General features: G+C 43.7%; 1 protein-coding gene across 1 annotated transcript; it reads right to left on the bottom strand.

Annotated features, from left to right (window-relative positions):
- Nucleotides 1–13,456: 13,456 nt before the first annotated feature.
- On the bottom strand, nt 13,457–18,971 carry LOC137677121 (alpha-ketoglutarate dehydrogenase component 4-like). The gene is made up of 4 exons (XM_068424306.1): nt 18,887–18,971; nt 17,999–18,062; nt 14,822–15,024; nt 13,457–13,550 (listed from the first exon to the last, which is right to left on the bottom strand). The coding sequence occupies exons 1-4, from the start codon at nt 18,923–18,925 to the stop codon at nt 13,533–13,535; spliced, it is 324 nt and encodes a 107-aa protein (XP_068280407.1). The 5' UTR covers nt 18,926–18,971; the 3' UTR covers nt 13,457–13,532.
- Nucleotides 18,972–20,867: the final 1,896 nt, after the last annotated feature.

Genomic DNA, 20,867 nt, shown 5'->3' with positions numbered 1-20,867 from the left:
CCAGATGAAGGACAGACCCCACTCCCCACCTGTACCAAAGAATGCCTCAGCCATCAGGAGAGAGTGTTCCCCTGCAAGACCTGCTCAGGAGAGATGGTACATATCACGAGGTGCCCTATGGCTTTTCCTGTGTGACCATGGAGAAGATATGAGGAAATGGGATAGAAAACCTACCTTGGCTTTATGGACACACATATCTAAGTTGCAAAGTGAACCGATTAGGAATGGGGCTTCTTCCAGGAGATTTGTTGCTCCAGCTTCCAATGGGAAGCTCTCCAGACAGCATAGATGGGCTTCAGATCCCTATTTACCAGATCTGAATAATTGGGATCAAATCCACATGAGCTGATTGAACAGAGATGTTGATAATGAACACTATGTTCAGGATTAGAGGGGCCCTGCCTCCAGCCAGGTGGAGGAGAGGAACAACTGTGTTTCTTGGACTGTGTGGATTCAATGGCCCGGCACATCAGACCCACAGCAGTATAAGGTTCTGGTGGAAAATGGTGCACAATGTACTCTAATGCCATCAAACTATAAAGGGACTGAATCGATTTCTATCTCTGGCATGATAGGGGGCTCCCAAGAGCTGACTGTATTGGAAGCTGAAGTGAGTCTGACTGGGACTGAGTAGCAGATGCACCCTATTGTGACTGGCCCAGATGCCCCATGCATTCTTGGTATAGATTACCAGAGGAGAGGGTATTTCAGGGACCCGAGGGGGTACTGTTGTGTGTTTGGTGTAGCGGCTGTGGAGACAGAGGAAATTCAACAGCTGTCTACCCTGCCTGGTCTATCAGAGGACCCTTCTATTGTGGGGCTGCTGAGGGTTGAGGAGCAAAAGGTGTTGTACTAATAGAGACTCCCTGATCCCCATCCGTGAGCTGATCCGTCAACCAGAGAGCCGAGGAGTGATTAGCACAATGTGCTCCCCCTTCAACAGTCCCATATGGCCAGTGTGAAAGTCTAATGGGGAGCAGAGACTAACTGTGGCCTGAGTAAAGTCACACCACTGCTGAGTGCTGCTCTACTGGATGTGTTAGAACTCCTTTATGAACTGGAGTCAAAGGCAGCCAAGTGGTATGCCATGACTGACATTGCTAATGCATTTTTCTCCATTCCTTTGGCAGTGGAGTATAGGCAACAGCTTGCTTTCACCTGGAGGGGGGCATCTAATACACCTGAAATCGACTGCCCCAGGGGTGGAAACATAGCCCCACCATTTGCCATGGACTTGTCCAGACTGCACTGGAGAAGGGTGGAGCTCCAGAACACCTGCAGTACATTGATGACATCATTGTATGGGGTGATACAGCAGGAGAAGTTTTTGAAAAAGGGGGAAAAGTAATTCAAATCCTTCTAGAAGCTGGTTTTGCCATCAAACACGCTAAGGTCAAGGGACCTGCAAAAGAGATCCCGTTTTTAGGGATCAAATGGCAAGATGGCCACTGTCAGATCCCAATGGATGTGATCAACAAAGTAACAGCCATGTCTCCACCAAGTAACAAAAAGGAGACACAAGCTTTCTTAAGCATAGTAGGCTTCTGGAGGATACACATTCCCCATTACAGTCAGATTGTGAGCCTTCTCTATGCAGTGACTCGGAAGAAGAATGACTTTAAATGGGGCCCTGAGCAACAACAGGCTTTTGAGCAAATTAAACAAGAGATAGTCCATGTGGTGGCCCTTGGACCAGTCCAGATGGGACTAGAAGTGAAGAATGTCCTCTATACTGCAGCTGGGGAGAATGGTCCTACCTGGAGCCTCTGGCAAAAGGCACTAGGTGAGACTCAAGTTCAACCCCTAGGGGTTTTGGAGCTGGGGATACAGAGAATCAGAAGACTTATACTCCAACAGAAAAAGACATACTGGTGGCCTGTGAAGGAGTTGGAGCTGCCTCAGAAGTAATTGGTACTGAGGCACAGCTCTTCCTGGCACCCAGATTGCCACTGTTGAACTAGATGTTTAAAGGACAGACCCCCTCTACACATCATGCAACTGATGCTAAGTGGAGTAAGTAGGTTACACTGATTACTCAGTGGGCTAGAATAGGTAACCTTAATCACCCAGGAATTCTGGAAGTAATCATGGAGTGGCCAGAAGGCAAAGATTTTGGTATGTTGCTAGAGGAGGAGGTCATGTGTGCTGTCCTACATGATGAGTGGCAGAAGTGGATGAGGGAGATGGTGAGTAGAGTCTTTTTGCAGAAATAAAAGCCATCCAGCTGGCTCCAGATATAGCTATGTGAGGAAAATGGCCAGTAATCTACCTGTATACTGACTCGTGGATGGTAGCTAATGCCCTGTGGGGATGGCTGAAGCAATGGAAGAAAAACAACTGGCAGCGCAGAGGCAAACCCATCTGGGCAGCTGAATTATGGCAGGATATTGCTACCCGATTAGAGAAGCTGGTTGTGAATGTACATCACATAGATCCCCACATACCCAAGAGTTGAGCCATGAGGAACAGCAAAACAACCAGCAGGTGGATCTGGCTGCTAAGATTCAGGTGTCCCAAGTAGACCTGGACTGGCAGCATAAAGGTGAACCATTTTTAGCTCGGTGGGCCCATAATACAATACATCGGCCCACCAAGGCAGAGATGCCATGTACAGATGGGCCCATGACTAAGGGGTGGATTTGACCATGGATGCTATTGCAGAGGTCATCCACGAATGTTAAACTTGTGCTGCAATTAAACAAGCCAAACAACTGAAACCCCTGTGGTATGGAGGACGATGGCTAAAATATAAGTACGGAGAGGCCTGGCAGATTGATTACATCTCGCTTCCACGAACCCAGCAAGGCAAGCACTATGTGCTCACAATGGTGGAAGCAAGTACTGGATGGTTGGAAACATACCCTGTGCCTCACGCCACTGCCCATAACACTCTTACGGGCCTTGAAAAGCAGATTTTGTGGTGACATGGCACTCTGGAAAGAATAGAGTCAGACAATGGGACTCGCTTCTGAAATAGCCTCATAGACACCTGGGCTAAAGAGCATGGTATTGAATGGATATATCACATCCCCTACCATGCACCAGCTGCTGGGATAGTGGAATGATGTAATGGGCTGTTGAGGATGACACTGAAAGCAATGGGTGATGGGACATTCAAAAATTGGGATGAACACTTAGCAAAGGCCACCTGGTTAGTTAATACCAGGGGATCTGTCAATTGGGCTGGCCCTGCTCAGTCCAAGCTGTTGTGCACTGTGGAGGGGGATAAAGTCCCTGTGGTTCATGCAAGAAATATGTTGTGGAAAACAGTTTGGATTACTCCTGCCTCAAGCAAAGGCAAACCTATGTGTGGAGTTGCTTTTACTCAAGGACCTGGGTGCACCTGGTGGATGATGCAGGAGGATGGGCATGTTAAAGGTGCACCCCAAGGAGATTGGATTCTGGGTGAGAATAGCCAATAACTGTATGATGCTAAGTGTCATTTATTGTAGTAAGAATCACCCCAGACCTTGAACATGGGCTGTAGCAGATACACCAGCTGCAAGATCAAGATGCAATATACCATCCTGCTGTGCCAAACTTCACCAGTGCATAACACCATATTGAGGCCTGGGCCTGATCTGTCAACTGAATGAATCCCACACCAATGTTTTTCCTGCCCTGAGAGACTATTATGAGAAGTGGAACCCATGTATTTGGACTGAATTGATTCAATGGACTTCTTGGAGAGATGACCTATGGACTGGAGAGAATATCTGTGTGTATATGTGGTTGTGTATTTATGTTGAGGGATGGGGAAAATAGTAGTGACTTGATGTAAATTATATAGAATAAGGGGTGGAATCCTGTCCTGGTTTCATTGGGATTTGGTTTCAGTTTGTGGCCAGCCATGGTGATCAAGGCCCTCAGCAGTTAAATCCAGGGCAGCTGACCTAGGCTGTCCTACAGGTGTAGGAAGACACAGCCCTAAAACCTAATAGGCTTCATGAATTCCACATTACTATTGCTTACTAAAGCCTCCTTTTCATGTGTCTCTAGTTCCATGTGAAGCAACCAATCATGTAAATTCAGCACTGTGCTCAGTTGTAAGCTATGAGCAAGATGCAAAATCAGGTGATCTAAATTTCCAAACTTCTCCCCACCATTAATATCCACATAAGTAAGAGGATTTAAAAAGGAAGTACATTGTTATTGAAATAGGTGTTTTGCCATGACAATTGTTTTACTGCCCATTTTGGGCTAGAAAAATTAACTCAAAATTAAGTAGCGTCTCCATGATCCCACTAATTTTCAGTTTGAAACTGTACCAAGATTATTTGTGGACTGAGTCTAGCACTAGTGTTTACTTTACTTACACCAATAATAGTTGGATGGCTTAGGCACTGTAACAGTTTTATCTCCCTGAGGGCTGTTCTGTTGGTTCCCAGAATGAAGAAAAAATAAAACATGCAACAGAACAAAATTTCAATATTTGGATTAAGCTCCAAGGAAACCTCTCATTCTGTTACTAATGATTTGCTACTACAAACTACTTACTCCTCACTCAACAGTTTGTTAAATAATGAGTACTGTGTCATAGATAAATAGATGGCTGCATAATAAAAGTGGATGTATATTTTTTTCCCCAGCAAATAAATTCTACACCACATGTGTTGGGTTTGCATGCAAGGTTTTGGTAGAGGTGGGGGGCCTATGGGGCTGGTTTCTGGGAGAAGCTGCTAGAAGCTTCCCCTATGTCTGATAGAGCCACTGCCAGCTGGCCCCAAGATGGAACTGCTCTTGGCCACAGCTGAGCCAATCAGTGATGGTGGTAGTGTCTCTGTGATAACATATATAAAAAGGGGAAAAAACTGCTGCACAACAGCAGCTGGGAGAGAGAGGAGTGAGAATAGGTGAGAGAAACAACCCTGCAGACACCAAGGTCAGTGAAGAAGGAGGGGGAGAAGGTGCTCCAGGCACAAGAGCAGAGATTCCCCTGCAGCCTATAAAGACCAGGGTGAGGCAGGCTGTCCCCCTGCAGCCCATGGAGGTCCACCGTGGAGCAGATATCCACCTGTAGCCCGTGGAGGACCCCACTACAGAGCAGGTGGATGTGCCCAAAGGAGGCTGTGGTCCTGTGGGAAGCCTGCACTGGAGCAGGTTTGCTGGCAGGACTTGTGACCCTGTGGGGGACCCATGCTGAAGCAGTCCATTCCTGAACGACTGCACCCTATGGAAAGGACTTATGCTGGAGCATTTCATGAAAAACTGCAGCCTGTGGGAAGGACACACGTTGGAGAAGTTTGTGGAAGACTGTCTCTTGTGGGAGGGACCTCACACTGGAGCAGAGGAAGAGCGTGAGGAGTCCTCTGCTTGGGGAGGAAGGAGCGGCAGAGACGATGTATGATGAATTGACTGCAATCCCCATTCCTTGCTCCGCTCAGGGGGAGGAGGTAGAGAAGTGGGAAGGGAAGTTGAGCCAGGGAAGAAGGGAGGGGTGGGGGGAAGGTGTTTTAAGATTTGTTCTTATTTCTCATTATCCTACTCTTACTTTTGGCTGGCAATAAATTAAATTAATTTCCCCAAGTCAAGTCTGTTTTGCCTGTGATGGTAATTGCTGAGTGATCTCCTTGTCCTTATCTTGACCCATGAGCCTTTGATCATATTTTCTCCCCCTCCCTTGTCCAGCTGAGGAGGGGGAGTGATAGAGCAGCTTGGTGGGCACCTGGCATCCAGCCAAGGTAACTCACCACACTACAGTAATTAGCTTTAGATTATGAAGCAACATACCCCCCTTTTGGTAAAAAGGGGAAGTTGTAGCAAAAGTCTAAAAAAAATAAAATCACCTTTTTCGGGGTATAGTAAGCTTTAGTTTTGTTTTAAAGAAAAGTTACATCTTGCAAATATCAGTTCTTCAACATGTCTCACTTCCAGAGAGGCACACTGACAAACCTCATGAATATATCTCTCTCCTTTATGAAATAGCATTATTTAATAAGGGAAGGGACACATCCTTTTATAACACAAAGTGAGTATAGAAAAGCTACAGTGGCCAAAACCTGCTCACCCTTGCTTGCATCCTTTAATAGCCACATTTTATAGAGGGAAAAACCTGAGGGGGTGCACTTTGGCAGTCACATTAACTGCACTGCATCAAACCACGATTCCTGCAGGGTAACAATTCCTCCTTCAAAAATGTTGGTATGTATGGCTTGTACGAAAACTGACCAGCAAGTAAATGCTCCTGTGGTATGTTGTGCAGCATGAGTTCCAGCTGTGCATGAACTGAAAAACAGTGTTCTCCCAAAACTTGGGATCTGATTCAATGTGTAAGACTAGCAAAGTTTTGGGTAAAGCTACATGGGTTACTTTACACTCCTGCTTTGCCTATTTTAATTACTTATTTTAGAATCAAGTTGACAATGTCTGTTTTCGGGTGGGCAAAGCTTTAGATTCAGAAAAAAAGTATGTCAGGTGTGTGAGCCGACACAGGCAGGACGCAGGAACAGCCACAAGACCACGGATAAAATGCAAAGAGCAAATTTATTCCCGTTACCTTGCTGTCACGGTTTAAAGCTGGGCCGGCTATTAAACCTATGGCAGATGCTCTCTGTTAACCCTCCCCCCCACCCCCAAAGGGAAAGGGAAAGGGAAAAGGGAGAGAGGCTTATGGGTTGGAAAGTTAAAACAGTTTTAATAAACTATAATAATGAAAAAGAGTATAATAACAATAATAGAAATAATCAAATATATATACAAAACCAAGATTGAGCTCCCCTGAAGTCAGCCACGTCACCACCGGCACTGCAGGGCAGGCTCCAGGAAGGCCCAGGCTGGGCCTAGTGACGGTCGAAAGCTGGATTCAGGAATGCACGGATCGGGATCGGGGGCAGCAGGAAAACAGACGGAGTCCTCCCTGGACACCGGCCATAGCAGAAAGAGAGCAAGACCCTCGTGATCCCCCCGCTTTATACTGAGAAGGACGTGTATGGGATGGAATACCCTCGTTGGTCAATTTTGGGTCACCTGTCCTGTCCGCTCCCCCCTGCAGCTGCGACCCCCCCTTCGGCTCTTCACTCGTAAGCAGTGAGGAAGTCAGCAGTGACCTTGGTTTCTCTCAAGAACAAGTACAGCAAGAGCCTTTCTGCACAACATCCCTACCGGTGCCTCAGTGATAACTACAAACTTCGAGCGTTATCAGTCCTGGAAGCAGACACTGTCTGCAAAACATGCAGTTAGTTTCAGAAAGTACAGTTACTTAGAAGAGACTTAGCTGAAAGTAAAAATCACTAAAAGGAAAATTGGCCTGGTTTAGGCCAAACCAGGACACTCGCAAACCGGTGGATCTCCGAAGCAGCACCCGGGGCAAAGGCACGCAAGCGGGGACGCAGGCACCACGGAGCTCGGTTCCTGCTAGACAGAGAGTGAGAGATTCCGGGCCTGCTGCTTTCGCCTGTATATCAGGGGTTTCTTGCAGGCAGTAGTTTTCCACTGTGCTTTGATCTTTCTCACAGCAGGGCAGGAATCTCAGGCATAAACAATTAGGTGCCCTTGAGTCTTATCACAGGCCTATGTTATCTGAATGAAGATGCTCTACTTGTCCAGCACACAAGACTAAATAACAGTTAGTAGTATGATATATGTGTTTTTCGGCACCCCAGGTGCAAGTCACTTGAGCGTGTTTACAATCCTCCTCGCCAATCTTCCGTTATATTCCCACATTCCACCCCGTCGCTCAAGAGACCGCTTCTCCTGGGGAGTACAAAGCTGGACGTGTACATTTGGGCTTGCTGGGTATAGAACAGAGTAATATACAGAGGCACGCAATAAATACATATAGGAAAAGGAATAGACATATATATCTATAGAATAATAGTGTAAATCAAGTGTCCCAGTTATCCTGTCAGGGAAATGAAACCACTCAGCCAGCCAGGCACCATGAGTAGATTGTTCCATTGGATGCTATAAGTCCCGGAGATATTGAATGTTGTCCTCTGTGCTGGCTGGTTCGTCAGTGACGTTGAGGTTGCATGTATGGTGTTAGAGGAGGAAACAGTCCACAGACAATCAATGTTGCAATGTTCAGTGGCATACAGTCGTTACCTACTTGGAAAAAATAGCAAATGAAAGACAGGAATATCACAATCACTCAGCATAATATAATTGTATAATACAGCTACTGGCATGCTAATAAAACACACGGTTAAAGGATCTGCAGCGTTTATTAATCAGATATTAATCTTCATTTATTAAGCAGATATTAATCTTCAGTTAATATAAAAAGCAGATGAGTTAGTTACAGTAGAGGCTGACCAAATCTAGATATTTACATGTAGGGTTCACAGAAATGTATCCAGGGCATGTGCTTGTAGTGTAAGACTATAAAGCACGACGAGACAACCTATAATAGGGGAGGAAAACAGGAGTGTCATCTCCTTCCAGTAATACATACGCTGTTGCTCCAGCTCCTTCAGCTAATATTACCCCAGGTTTGGTGGCCTGATGTGGTGTAATTGCCCACACGGATTGGAGGACTATGGCTTGTGCTTTTTCAGATTGAACTGCAATTTGATGTTGGCTTCGCAACACCAATAACACTGTTCCAATGCTATCTCCTCTAGATAAGGTACAGGTAGTCGTCAAAGATGCCTGAAATACAAGAACTCGAGAATCCAATATTAACAAAAGATGTCAAATAAGAGGAGAAGTACATGCCAATCTATTCCCAAAAATTGTATGGTAGTACTAGGGCCCTGTATTTTCTTTGAATTAATTGCCCAGCCTTGGTCCTGTAAATGCACTTTCAGTGATTCAGCAGCTGCTGCTGTGGAAGACACTAGCCCTGCAAACAGCTGTGCTTTACTTGGGGAGCAGAAGATTTGCTTGGGAACACTGCATTGAGAATAGTTTTTGCTTGCTTCTAAGATAAAGGAGCTGAGACCAGTTCACAGGGCCTTTTGAGGCATGAAAGAAGTAAACATGTGTTGAAGGTCAGTTCTGAACACAGAGCTGAAAACAGGGAATGGTTGTTGTTATCTTGAACTGCATAGTCCGGCTCCTGCATTACAGCAGTTAAATAGGGTAGTAGAATAACAACAACAAAAAAAAAAACGTAGGCCTTTCCGCTTCAGGCCCTTGCATCCTCGATCTCAGAGTCTGTGCTGCCTTTTCTGCCTGCCGCAGCTGCAATTTCTTGTTGTGACTCAGCCATAATCAATAGATTATCAATATAATGATAAACAGTAACAGTACCTGACCATAGGGCAACATCAGCTGCTATCATTTGGTGGCAGATAGAGGGACGGTGTTTGTATCCCTGAGGCAAAAACTTGGAAAGTATATTGTTTTTGTTGCCAGGTAAAGGCAAACTGGTCTTGGCTTTCTGAAGCAACGACTAGCGAAAAGAAAGCATTAGCAAGGTCTGTCACCACTCTCCAGGGTTGTAAACTTTTGCTGATTTTTTTTTTTTATATAGGAGTAACCGTGTCTGGTACGGTAACTGCATGGGGTGGGGGGGTGGGGGACTTTATTCAGTTCTCTGTAATATACAGTCATTCTCCAAGTGCCATCTGGTTTGGGTAATTTCCTCCTCCCCCCCCCTAGAATACGATACTGTTTTTACTGTTATCACCTTGGCAGGCACAGGCAGCACAACAGGATCCCACTTTGGGAATGCACGCAAGACAGTTCTAGATCGAATAGCAAATCCTGCTTGCGAAGTTCCAAAGCAGAAGCAACCATTTAAAGTTTCAACTGTTTGTCCTGTCAACATATCAATACTCAAGAAATATTCTTTAATTGGGGCAATTAACACAGTCGCAGTAAATGGTGTAGAATTTTCTATTGTTAAGGTCACCTTAGCTTGGAGGGCGGGAGTCAGATTTCCCCCCAATCCACAGATCTGTGATGTGGCATCTTTATTATTAACAATACTATGCAATACAGTAATTGCAGCTCCAGTATTCACCAGAGCTAATACATGTAAATGCCCCCCCCGCCCCAAGACAGCCACTTTATAGTTCATTTGCCAAGTAGTGTCGTGCATTGCGGTGGCAGGAGGGGCGGAGGGTGGGCGCAGAGTTGGTGGTGGGGCTGGGGGTGGTCGGCTTTTTCGCGTAAATGCTAACTCTTGCCATTTGCGGAACATTTCTGATGTTGTGATCCCGTCTATTTCTGATCGTGGGATGCCGGCTTGTATAAGATCATTCCACATTTGTTTTCTTGTCACCCGTGATGTAACCCCCTTTGCTTTTGCCGACTTTCCTTTATTCACCACCCAAATAGATGGCCCTGAAATTACAGCCCCAATTTCCCTTAAGGTATCTGCTAGGGCGCCTATATTACTTGTAGCATTTGTCACTGATGATATAATGAGGGGCTTTAGTGAGGCAGGCGCTCCTCTCAAGAACTGCATTTTGATACTTCTTGTTACAGGTGTACTGTCTGGACTAGATCCCGTAACTAATGCATGAGCCATCCCCATCTGCCGCACCAAATTAATACCTTCTTCCCATGTGCACCAGCTTACAAGGGACGACACTAATTCAACAGGTTCTGCATATGCTGTTAAAACTGCTGCACACAACCACTGATACAGCGTAGGTGCAATAATGGCTCGCCCATCAGGACCCCTGACACTTTGCAACTGAGCATATCCCTGCTGTATCTGATCATCATGGGCTATAGGGCTTAATAAATCTTTTTCACCTGCTAATAAATGAATAGAGGCACCCTCACTGTCCCAAGCTTGCAAAATCCATGCCAGTATGCCTTCCCTGCTCTTCTGCTGATAGATCTCTAAAAACTCCCTTAATTCTTTCGGAGTGTAAGTACATGTGACCTGCGCTCCCCCGTCCGCTTGTTCCTGCTGCCCCATCATTTGTATGAGGGGTCGTGCTTCCACCACCTCCCTGCCTTTTAAGTCCGGATCAAATTCAAACTCAATCTCAGAGTCCGAGGATTCACTCTCAATATTTCCATATTTATCCCTTCATCTATTAGCAATACGTGCTACCAACCGCTCTACATTATCTTGCAACTCATAGCACCGCTCTGCTTGAGTAGTAATTACTTCATGCGCAATCACCTTTGCATCCTGTAAAGTCCGGACTTCCTTCTCTAATTCTCTCACTCTACTCCGTAATGCAACATTTTCACGGTGAAAAGCTCTAAGACCAGTAGCTAACAACCATCCCAATCTCCCCACTAATTTGCGAGAAGTATCTGATGCCCTTTTCCATGGCAACCCGCGCACAGCCATGTCAATTGCCTGGGGGGTCATCGCCACCCCATCATCTATTTCAGGCCATGCTTCTGGCAGAGACAGCGTAGCCAGGAAAGTGGCCACAGGGGCCCATTCCTCAGTACTGGGCCATCCCGGAATGCAGGGAGTCACCGTCACGGCCTCCCCAGTCCCCGACTTCTTTTTCAGCCATGGCATGGCTGTTCCTGGATCCTGCTGACTACGCCAAAATGTGTGAGCCGACACAGGCAGGACGCAGGAACAACCACAAGACCACGGATAAAATGCAAAGAGCAAATTTATTCCCGTTACCTCGCAAACCGGGGGATCTCCGAAGCAGCACCCGGGGCAAAGGCACGCAAGCGGGGACGCAGGCACCGCGGAGCTCGGTTCCTGCTAGACAGAGAGTGAGAGATTCTGGGCCTGCTGCTTTCGCCTGTATATTAGGGGTTTCTTGCAGGCGGCAGTTTTCCACTGTGCTTTGATCTTTCTCACAGCAGGGCAGGAATCTCAGGCATGAACAATTAGGTGCCCCTGAGTCTTATCACAGGCCTATGTTATCTGAATGCAGATGTTCTACTTGTCCAGCACACAAGACTAAACAACAGTTACTAGTATGATATATGTGTTTTTCGGCACCCCAGGTGCAAGTCACTTGAGCGTGTTTACAATCCTCCTCGCCAATCTTCCGTTATATTCCCACATCAGGTTACCAGACAACACAGTTATCTGATAACACAGGGAAACCAGACATGATAATTATTTTTTTAAGAACTTATTTGAACTATAGCTAGACATTGTATAGGCCAAAAGTAAAGACTGAATGACTGTTCTGGAAGGACATTAGTCCATTGAAGGCCAGGTGGATCACAACTGTTTCAGCCCAACTGGGAGATTCTGGAATGAGTGCTCAGTTTCTCTTTAAAAATTCTTCCTTAGAATGGAATTGGAGAGTTGAGAGCAAAGATTCTTCACTGGAAAGTTGGTAACCTGATGCAGGATCCCTTAAGGATGGCAGCCTACACATACAAAATTCTACTACACCACACAGGCTGTAAGAGAAGACCACAATTATTGGGTTTTTACTTGCAATATCCATGTCTGAAGGCACATGGCTAGTCAGAGCACATGATCAAAAGACACTGCTCTGTAGATCTATTTTCTCAACATAAAACAAACCCACATAGAGACAAGAGTTTTAAGACTCTTGTGTCAGCATAAATCACAAAAATAGAACAAATGAAACATCTGAAAACCAAGATAAACACTCTCACCTCTCTTACATATTTAAGGCACATAGACGCATCAATAGAAAAAGTATTCTAAACTCAGTGCTGTAAAGATTATTATTCTGTGCTATGAGAGAAGGAAGGGGGGGAGGGAGGGGGGTGCGCGCGCACACTCCCCCTACCCAGCCAGGCCCCACCCCTGGCAACCGCCGTCGGCACCACACCCCTCGCCGCCCCGCCCGCTGCGCGCGCAGCTTACCGCCAGCGCCGGGCGGCGCCTCGCGAGAGCTGCCTGGCACTGTCCCCAGCTCCCGGTAACTCGTAGGAGGCGCGAAGGGGAAGAGGGTTGAGAAAGCAATCGGCGCCGTTATCTCCAGTGCCGGAGGAGGCTAGGGCACAGCCCGGGAGGGGAACGCGCAGCTGCTCTTCAGTACCACAGGTTACAGCACTACACGGCCCCTTTGCTGAAAGCAGCGTGACTGGACGCTAAGGCCGTTGGCTGTACCAGCCTGAGATGCACAGGCAGAGCCTGGCTCACTTCTATCTGCCCCGTGAAAGGCTGTAGTTATGGACTACACATATTAAGGACTATACAAATTAAGCCCAGAGATTAGGTATATTGTGGACTTCTAACTATAATTGGACGTAAAGGGCTCTCTTCTGAAACAGTTAGTAATTTAAATAATCCCAGAGCAACCTATTTTTATTTTTTCCCCCCAACCTCAGATCTGATATTCAGTTGTATAACCACTAAGAACAACCACATAGTCTTCATAATCTTTGAGAATACTTCAGTGTCCCTTTCCTGCCTATAAAATCATTCCTGATGAGACATCTGAATCTTTTCCAATAGAAAAAGAAAACAACTCAGTTCTCCTGGCAAGTTTGCAAGTGGCTAATTAGAAAAATATTTTAATAGCATGGACATTAAATGCTAGTTAGATTTTCTGTTGATGGCTTTCTCAATCACAAATTAATATAGTGTGTTGTGTCAACCTTCTCACCCTTCATATAGGTTTTTATTAAAGCTATTAGTATACAATCATAATATTAAGGAAATGCCTTTATTGTGAATACAATACTTCATTCTTCAACAGTGGCAAACAAACTATCTTCCATACTTATTCTGGACCTCCACGCTGTAATATAAAAGCAGACAGTTAAATATATTCCACTAAAAGAACAGGAAATGGAGATCAAATCTTTCACTGTTCTAGATTAACAGAGTTCTAGTTTTAGTTTCTGATTTAGGCATTGATTTTTAATGTATATAAGAACATGCACAGAGTATCAAAGTATCAGCATCTACCCATAACAGCTACATTTTTTTTCAGGGGAGAATACAAAGAGATGAACACCTGCAACCTATAATTACAGCTGCTTCAAGTTCTCCCACTCTGAAGAAACATGACTCTTACTTTAGAAAGGTCTGATAAACACAGTAGTAGTAAACAGAAGTTTCAGAATTATTTTCACTGCCCAAAGTGCAAAGTAAAAACAAAGCCAAGGTCAGCCATTACAATCTTTATGAGAAATCAGAAAGGTACTCAATTCATTATTTTGCCAACAAAATTATTTTACAACTTACCTCACCATTAGAAAATTTATGCTAGAGGTCAAGAAGTGTATTACTATAGAAAATAAATAATTTTATTTCTAATTATAATACCCTACTGATATACATGCAGGAAAACAGATTTCCTCTACTAACATGATCACACTGTAGGTGTCCTTATCATTTAACAAAGCTATGTAAGTGTCTTTTCATTTCAAACTCACACCCATCTCTCCAGTTCTTCAAATTTTATGCATTCTCCCTTTTTAAGCATCAGTGTTTACAACTGAAAATTGTTACAGAACAAAAGTAGGTTTTTCTTGCCTTTCGTGTACAATGCCATATATGCAAATATTGCAGAAAATATTTATATCAAGTTTAATAAAATGTTTCCACTACTAGAAATACAAGAGTTAACTTACTAATAAATAACTTATAAAAACTAATTTGAGAAATATTTTGGACTTCAGTCACCTGGTAATAGCCTTTGCTGGTCTAAGAACAGACTCTTGTGCTCCTGTCCAGCATATTCAAATTACACATTAAACAGCTGTTACAAAACAGGTAGTGACTGTGATTAATGTATGCTACAACTATCAGTAGCTATCTGCATGTGTATTTTAAGTCTGTATCTCTCTAATCAGTGATACCACAAGCTACTAATTAGTGAGAGTTGGGTACCTTGTGTATTAAGATTTTGTAGTTTGGGTATCGTGCATCAAAGCTGTGAAAACTCTGAGTATACACTTACCAAGAATTACAATGTAATACCATATTTTAAACTTTGAAGAAGGTGTAGAAATAAGATAAATGCGAGGTAAATACAGACAATACACACCAATAAATGAAACTTACTTGAATATATTCAATCTCTTCATCTGACATAAGTTTCTTTCTGTATTTCCGAGGTAAGGTTCTTGCTAATTCAGAAGTGTCTGGTATATCTTGTACTCTAATAACAGGTGAAATATTTTGAAATACCAGTGATCTGCCTCCTCCAGACTCCTGTGCTTTTGAAGCATCAAGAGATGGCACACTTGCTTGTAGAGATTCCTGTACTGAAACCCAGATTGCAAAACCATTTACAGAAATATAACACGACTGTAAAATTAATTAACGAGCAGACAATAAAAGTTACCAGTTACTGACAATTTTCTTCATTATAACAAACACTTAAAATAATTAAAAGATACTCTACTTCTCACAAGCTGTTTTTATTGTTGTTAAATATACCAAGAACACTGAAAAAATTCTGAAAGTAAAAGAAAGCATATTTGAGTGGCAGAAATACTGATGTGGAAACAGAAGATAAATCAGCATATATCCTAACAAAGGCTTTTTCACTGGGAAGCTGTACTTGCAGAAAAAGCATAAAGTATCAAATGTGTGTGTGGAGGGCGTTATGTAGAAAGAAAACTAAGATAAATAACTAACACCCACTAAGATGATGCTTTTTGTTTACTGCAAAGACAGACAAGTGAAAAAGAGGTAGAGGCTTACAGAAAGATAAAGCTCTCAAACTATGACATACCACAATGCAATGCTGTACCCATTTTTAATATTACAAAATGGCATCATATCAAATTATGTTAATGATATGGAGAATTAACCCCACATATTGGTCATCAGCAATCAAACTTGAAATACAGAGACCAAGGAGTGCGTAAAGTACTTTACAGGTGAGGGCCAGGAACTAGGCTTAAGAAATTCACATCAGAGAAGTCGCCTTGAATTTAAGGATAGGAGAACCAATGACAAAAGGGTGGTGTTATCAAAGTCAGCACTGAAAGAATTTTGAACCTTAGGTCTGTCCCACCACGGCTGATCTTGCAGTAGAAACACAATTACCCCACCAGGCAGAACTGAGTCTTATAGCAATATGTTTACTTCAGAAGCACTTAGGCCTCTGTATATAAGATTAAAACACCCAATAAAGCAGAATGCCTCCACAGGAATTCCCTCCCAGTACTCCTGGAAAAATGAGCAAGACAAATGCAACATCTAAACAGCTGGGACAGAGGGACTATATAATTATAAAATAAGCAGCATCAAGACTGAGCAGACCTGGATGAGTCAAAGAATGCAAGGAGTTAAAATGTCACAATGTTGCCTGCCTCTCTCCCCCCTGCCTCCAACAAAATCAATGAGAACAAAAGAGAGGAGCCAGTTTTAGCCATAGTGGGTCTGAGTCGATTGCAGGACAGGGATGTCAAACACCTGCAGCAATGTGGGTTTTGGTAAAAAAAAAAAACAAAACCAAAACCAAACCAAACCACCATTGAGAGGCTTATTCAGAAGTTCTCAGTCAGAAGACTCTATCTTAAAGTTGCAAGTTGATCAGGTGGTTCAGGAACAAAGGAAGGCCCCAAACAGAGTGGGGAGGAAGAGAAACCATCAGAAGGGGCACAATCTGAACAGGGGGCATGCCATTAAGCAAAAATTTAAAATTTAAGAGCAGGAGGCAAAGGGAACAGAAGATTAAAACAGAAGAAAACAACACACAGATTATAATAGTTTTGGCTAGTAATGACTACAAAGTATTTTTGTTTCAAGAAGTAACACACCTTATATATGAAAAACAAGAAACAGTTGCTCCAAATTTGTTTTATACACCACATAAATGTTTAGAGATTTGCCTAAGATTTTCCTCTATTGTATGTTTTAAAGTCTGAAGTGTAGTTGGAATAGAAGCATTAGCCAATTAAAAACCTGAAGTCAAGACACAAAAATACCCAACCTAATACTGCTGTTGCTTAAGCTCAGATACAGTCCCTACTACAGTTTTCCCTTCCCTGTTTGAGACCATCATGTTGTAGTAGTAATATGGTAATAGAATTTGGCTGGCCTTTTAAGCACTCACATCCCTAAAAGTATAGTCTTGAACTGCAGAGCTCTGTTTAGCTATGTAGAAGCAACAGCCTGGTACAGTGAAACACAGTTATTGCTACAGCGTTCAAGCAAAGTAAGGCAGATTGCAATTTACTAGTGAGGCGATAGAAATCAATTAAAGTAGAAGAGTCTAACATACTTAAAATATATAGTCACAAAAATCTTCTGATGCAAAAAGAAACATGAGATAAGTAACATGTTTTTAAGCCTTTGAGAAAGTAATTCACTGGCATGAGAGGTGGTACAATTGGCTGAACTGGGCACAAGATACAAAATTCTGACTGAAAGTTATCGCAGAAAATAGTTCCTGAAGAATTCACAGGTAATTCAGAAGTGGCACTGATGTGCACTGTAGATACTTTGCAATATTAATGGATAAACTAAACTTAAAGCTAAATCCCAAATGTGATAATGCTGTGGCAAATGCATGGTACATTATAATTTCTAAATAAATGAGAATAACAACAGAGCTTCTTAAAACATCTACTACTTTAGTTTCAAATGCTTTATTGACTCAAAAGGAATATTAAACCAACATACAGCTCATTAACTTTGATGTCTAAATTGGGGTTCCTATAAACATAGCTATAGGTATAAAAATTAATGTCAAAGATGGCAATTAAGTTAATTTTTTCTCAGCATTAATTAATAGCACAAGGAAACACTTCTTAAAATGTACAGTGGGATGGCACCCTCAGCTATAATCAGGGTTTTAAATACCACAGACATTGCACATTCCAATTAGGAAAAGAAAGGATGAGGAAAACGCAACATCATTTCTGCAAATATTACCAAATACCTAAGGCTGCTTCAAACTGACTTGGACACTACCACTTCAAGCAAATATTAGTATTTGCAAAAATGGGACTTTGTATATAGGTAGGAAAACAACACTGGAAATCTTCATGAATCTGCCTTTACCAAGAAATAAAGACATGCATGTATTATGTATATTCCCAAGGTCGTGTAGAGTCTGAAGAGTCAAAGAGTTGCCTTCAAACTAAAACAACTATGGTCCAGAAACCCTGCTCAAAATCAGTTGAGTCGCATAGTCGAAGCGGAAAAATTGTGTGCTGGTTCTTACATAAAACAGTTAATGCAAAGAAATGTGGCGCAAGTTGTATCTATAAATTAACTACTTACTTTTAGGTCTGGGACTACTTTTTCTGTCCGGGAACTTAATTAACGGAGTATGTGGCTTGACTACCTAGAACAAGACAAGGTAGTAGGAGAAACAGGGAGAATAAAATATATTTCTAGACAAACATTAACTTTACAATAATAAAATGGAACATACAACATATTAAACAACGACTTCTATACTGCTGCTTTGTGTACCACAACTCTGATAAACTTACTACTTAAGTTCTATTTTTGCCCAAGGAGAAATTTCACTTTTAAAGGCATTCCTCCACCCTAGTGTCCAGAACAGGGATAAGCATTCTCTTCCTTTTCTCACAGCAATCAGTGTGTATGCAGAAATAGCTACCACAGTAGCATAAATGGAATGATAAAGTTTTAGCATGTGGAATTGATATCTGTGCTCTGCCTGTACATATTTATTCAGCTGGCTGGATGGGACTGACTAGTTCCATTAAGAAAAACCTAAAAATTATAAAGCCTGGTATTCAAAGCCACTCTGCTTATTTTTGAAACATGTCTTTTCAAGAAGACTCCATGTTTCACCTTCACCTTGAAGGGAAGAGGGATAGCTTAGAAGAGAGATGCTAGCTAGCGCCCTCCCCTCTTGAACAGCGCACAAAAGGGGCAGCCCGCAGGCTGCCTTGTAGCATCCTTTAGTACCAGAAGGAGAACCAGGCACCGGAATCAAATGACCGGCGCCACCAAGCCGGCCCCGCCGCATGCTTCTTCCCCCCCCCCTCCAAGGACACCAGCCTCTCCGGCGGCGCCTCGGGCCTCGGCCACCTCAGGCCCCAGCGGCCGCGCACGAGGCGGGGCCCACCACTCGCGCTGGGCTCCCGGCCCCAGCCATCACAGCCACCCCCTGGGCCGCAGGCCGAATGCCATTACCTGAATGACCCTAGTGGCGGCCGCCATCTTACTGCCCATGGTGACGCCACAGCACCGCGCCCCACGGCCTGCGCCTGAGGGGCACCAGGCCACGCCCACGATGGGCGGGGCCCGGAAGAAGGGCTGTTGGAGGCAGTGCCAAAATACAAATACAACAAAATACAGGGGCAAGGCATTAAAAGTAAAAACCCGCTTCTAGTAGCTCTGCATTTTATTTGAATTCGATCAAGACACGGCCGATCCACCTTTTAAAAGCTGACACTCACAAAGAGTACCAATGTTTTTAATTAACATATTACTGCATCGGGTTGACCTTGGCTAGACAAGAACAGGAAATGGAGATCAAATCTTTTTCACTGTTCTAGATGAACAAACAGTTCTAGTTTTAATTTCTGATTTAGACATTGATTTTTAATGTATATAAGAACATGCACGGAGTATCAAAGTATCAGCATCTACTCATAACAGCTACATTTTTTTCAGGGGAGAATACAAAGAGATCAACACCTGCAACCTATAATTATAGCTGCTTCAAATTCTTCCACTCTGAAGAAACCTGACTTTTACTGCTCTATCACTCCCTTCCTCAGCTAGACAGGGAGGAGGAAAATACAATGAAAGGCTCATGGGTTGAGATAAGGACAGGGAAATCACTCAGCAATTACTGTCACAGGCAAAACAGACTCAACTTGGGGAAATTAGTTTAATTTATTACCAATCAAATCAGAGTAAGGTAATAAGAAATAAAACCAAATCTTAAAACACCTTCCCCCCACCCCTCCGTTCTTCCCAGGCTCAACTTCACTCCTGAATTCTATACCTCCTCCCCACCCCACCCCCCCCAGCAGCACAGGGGGATGGGGAATGGGGGGTTGTGGTCAGTTTATCACATCTCTACCGCTCCTTCATCCTCCCACCCTTCCCCTGATGGGAGACAGTCCTCCACAATCTTCTCCAATGTGGATCCTTTCCATGGGGTGCAGTCCTTCAGGAACAGTCTGCTCCAGCATGGGTCCCCCACAAGGTCACAAGTCCTGCCAGAAAACCTGCTCCAGCATAGGCTCTTCTCCACGGGGTCACAGCCTCCTTTGGGTGCATCCACCTGCTCCAGTGTGGGGTCCTCCATGGGCTGCAGGTGGATATCTGCTCACCACAACCTGCATCACCATGGTCTTCACCACGGGCTGCAAGGGGATCTCTGCTCTTGCGCCTGGAGCACCTCCTTCCCCTCCTTCACTGACTTTGGTGTCTGCAGGGTTGTTTCTCTCACATATTCTCACTCCTCTCTCTCTCAGCTGCTGTTGTGCAGCAGTTTTTTCCCCTTCTTAAATATGTTATCATCACAGATGCACTACCACCATCGCTGATTGGCTCAGCTTTGGCCAGCAGCAGGCCCATCTTGGAGCTGGCTGAAACTGGCTCTATCAGACATGGGGGAAGCTTCTGGCATCTTCTCACAGAAGCCACCCCTGTAGCCCTCTGGCTACCAAAGCCTCACCACACAAACCTAATACAATTACACACTATGATTTAGTCAGTTTTCTTCAAACATGAAGGCAAAATGCAACTGTCTGTCTGTGTAAAAATACATTTAAAATACTGCTTAGCTGCATAGTTAACAAGATGAAGTCACCTCTTCCATTTTACTTCCATTTTCTCTAGGGTTGTCATATTTTGCCATGTGGGACAGCATCTACAGGTTGCATCTACTCCTGGATGCTTTGCTTAACTAATCACCATATAGCACAGGCACAAGTGATATTTACAATTAAGAGTATAAACTTTTCAGTGTTTAAAATTATACATAATGCTTTAATTACAAAAAAAAAAAAAAAGGCAAAAACCAAACACTGACTTAACTAAGTTTTCCAGTTTGGGCTTTCTACAGGGGCAGAGCAGGGTCATGGATCCTGTCTGAGCTCTGCAGCCTCCTCCCCAGGGCTTGCTGGTGCTCAGAGGAAGAGCTATGTTAGGGTACTTC

This window comes from Nyctibius grandis (assembly GCF_013368605.1).
Source record: "Nyctibius grandis isolate bNycGra1 chromosome W unlocalized genomic scaffold, bNycGra1.pri SUPER_W_unloc_1, whole genome shotgun sequence".
NCBI classification, from domain to species: domain Eukaryota; kingdom Metazoa; phylum Chordata; class Aves; order Nyctibiiformes; family Nyctibiidae; genus Nyctibius; species Nyctibius grandis.
The sequence above is the reverse complement of the archived record's forward strand: the minus strand, read 5'-3'. Positions and strand labels throughout refer to the sequence as shown.

Bases quoted from the DNA above. Each gene is read 5' to 3' on its own strand.
- LOC137677121 (XM_068424306.1), bottom strand. From the start codon at position 18,925: ATGGGCAGTAAGATGGCGGCCGCCACTAGGGTCATTCAG. The intron at 18,063-18,886 runs GTAATGGCATTC...GTCTTGTTCTAG, and splicing joins CCGCCACTAGGGTCATTCAG to GTAGTCAAGCCACATACTCC. The intron at 15,025-17,998 runs GTAAGTAGTTAA...TCTGGGTTTCAG, and splicing joins AAGTAGTCCCAGACCTAAAA to TACAGGAATCTCTACAAGCA.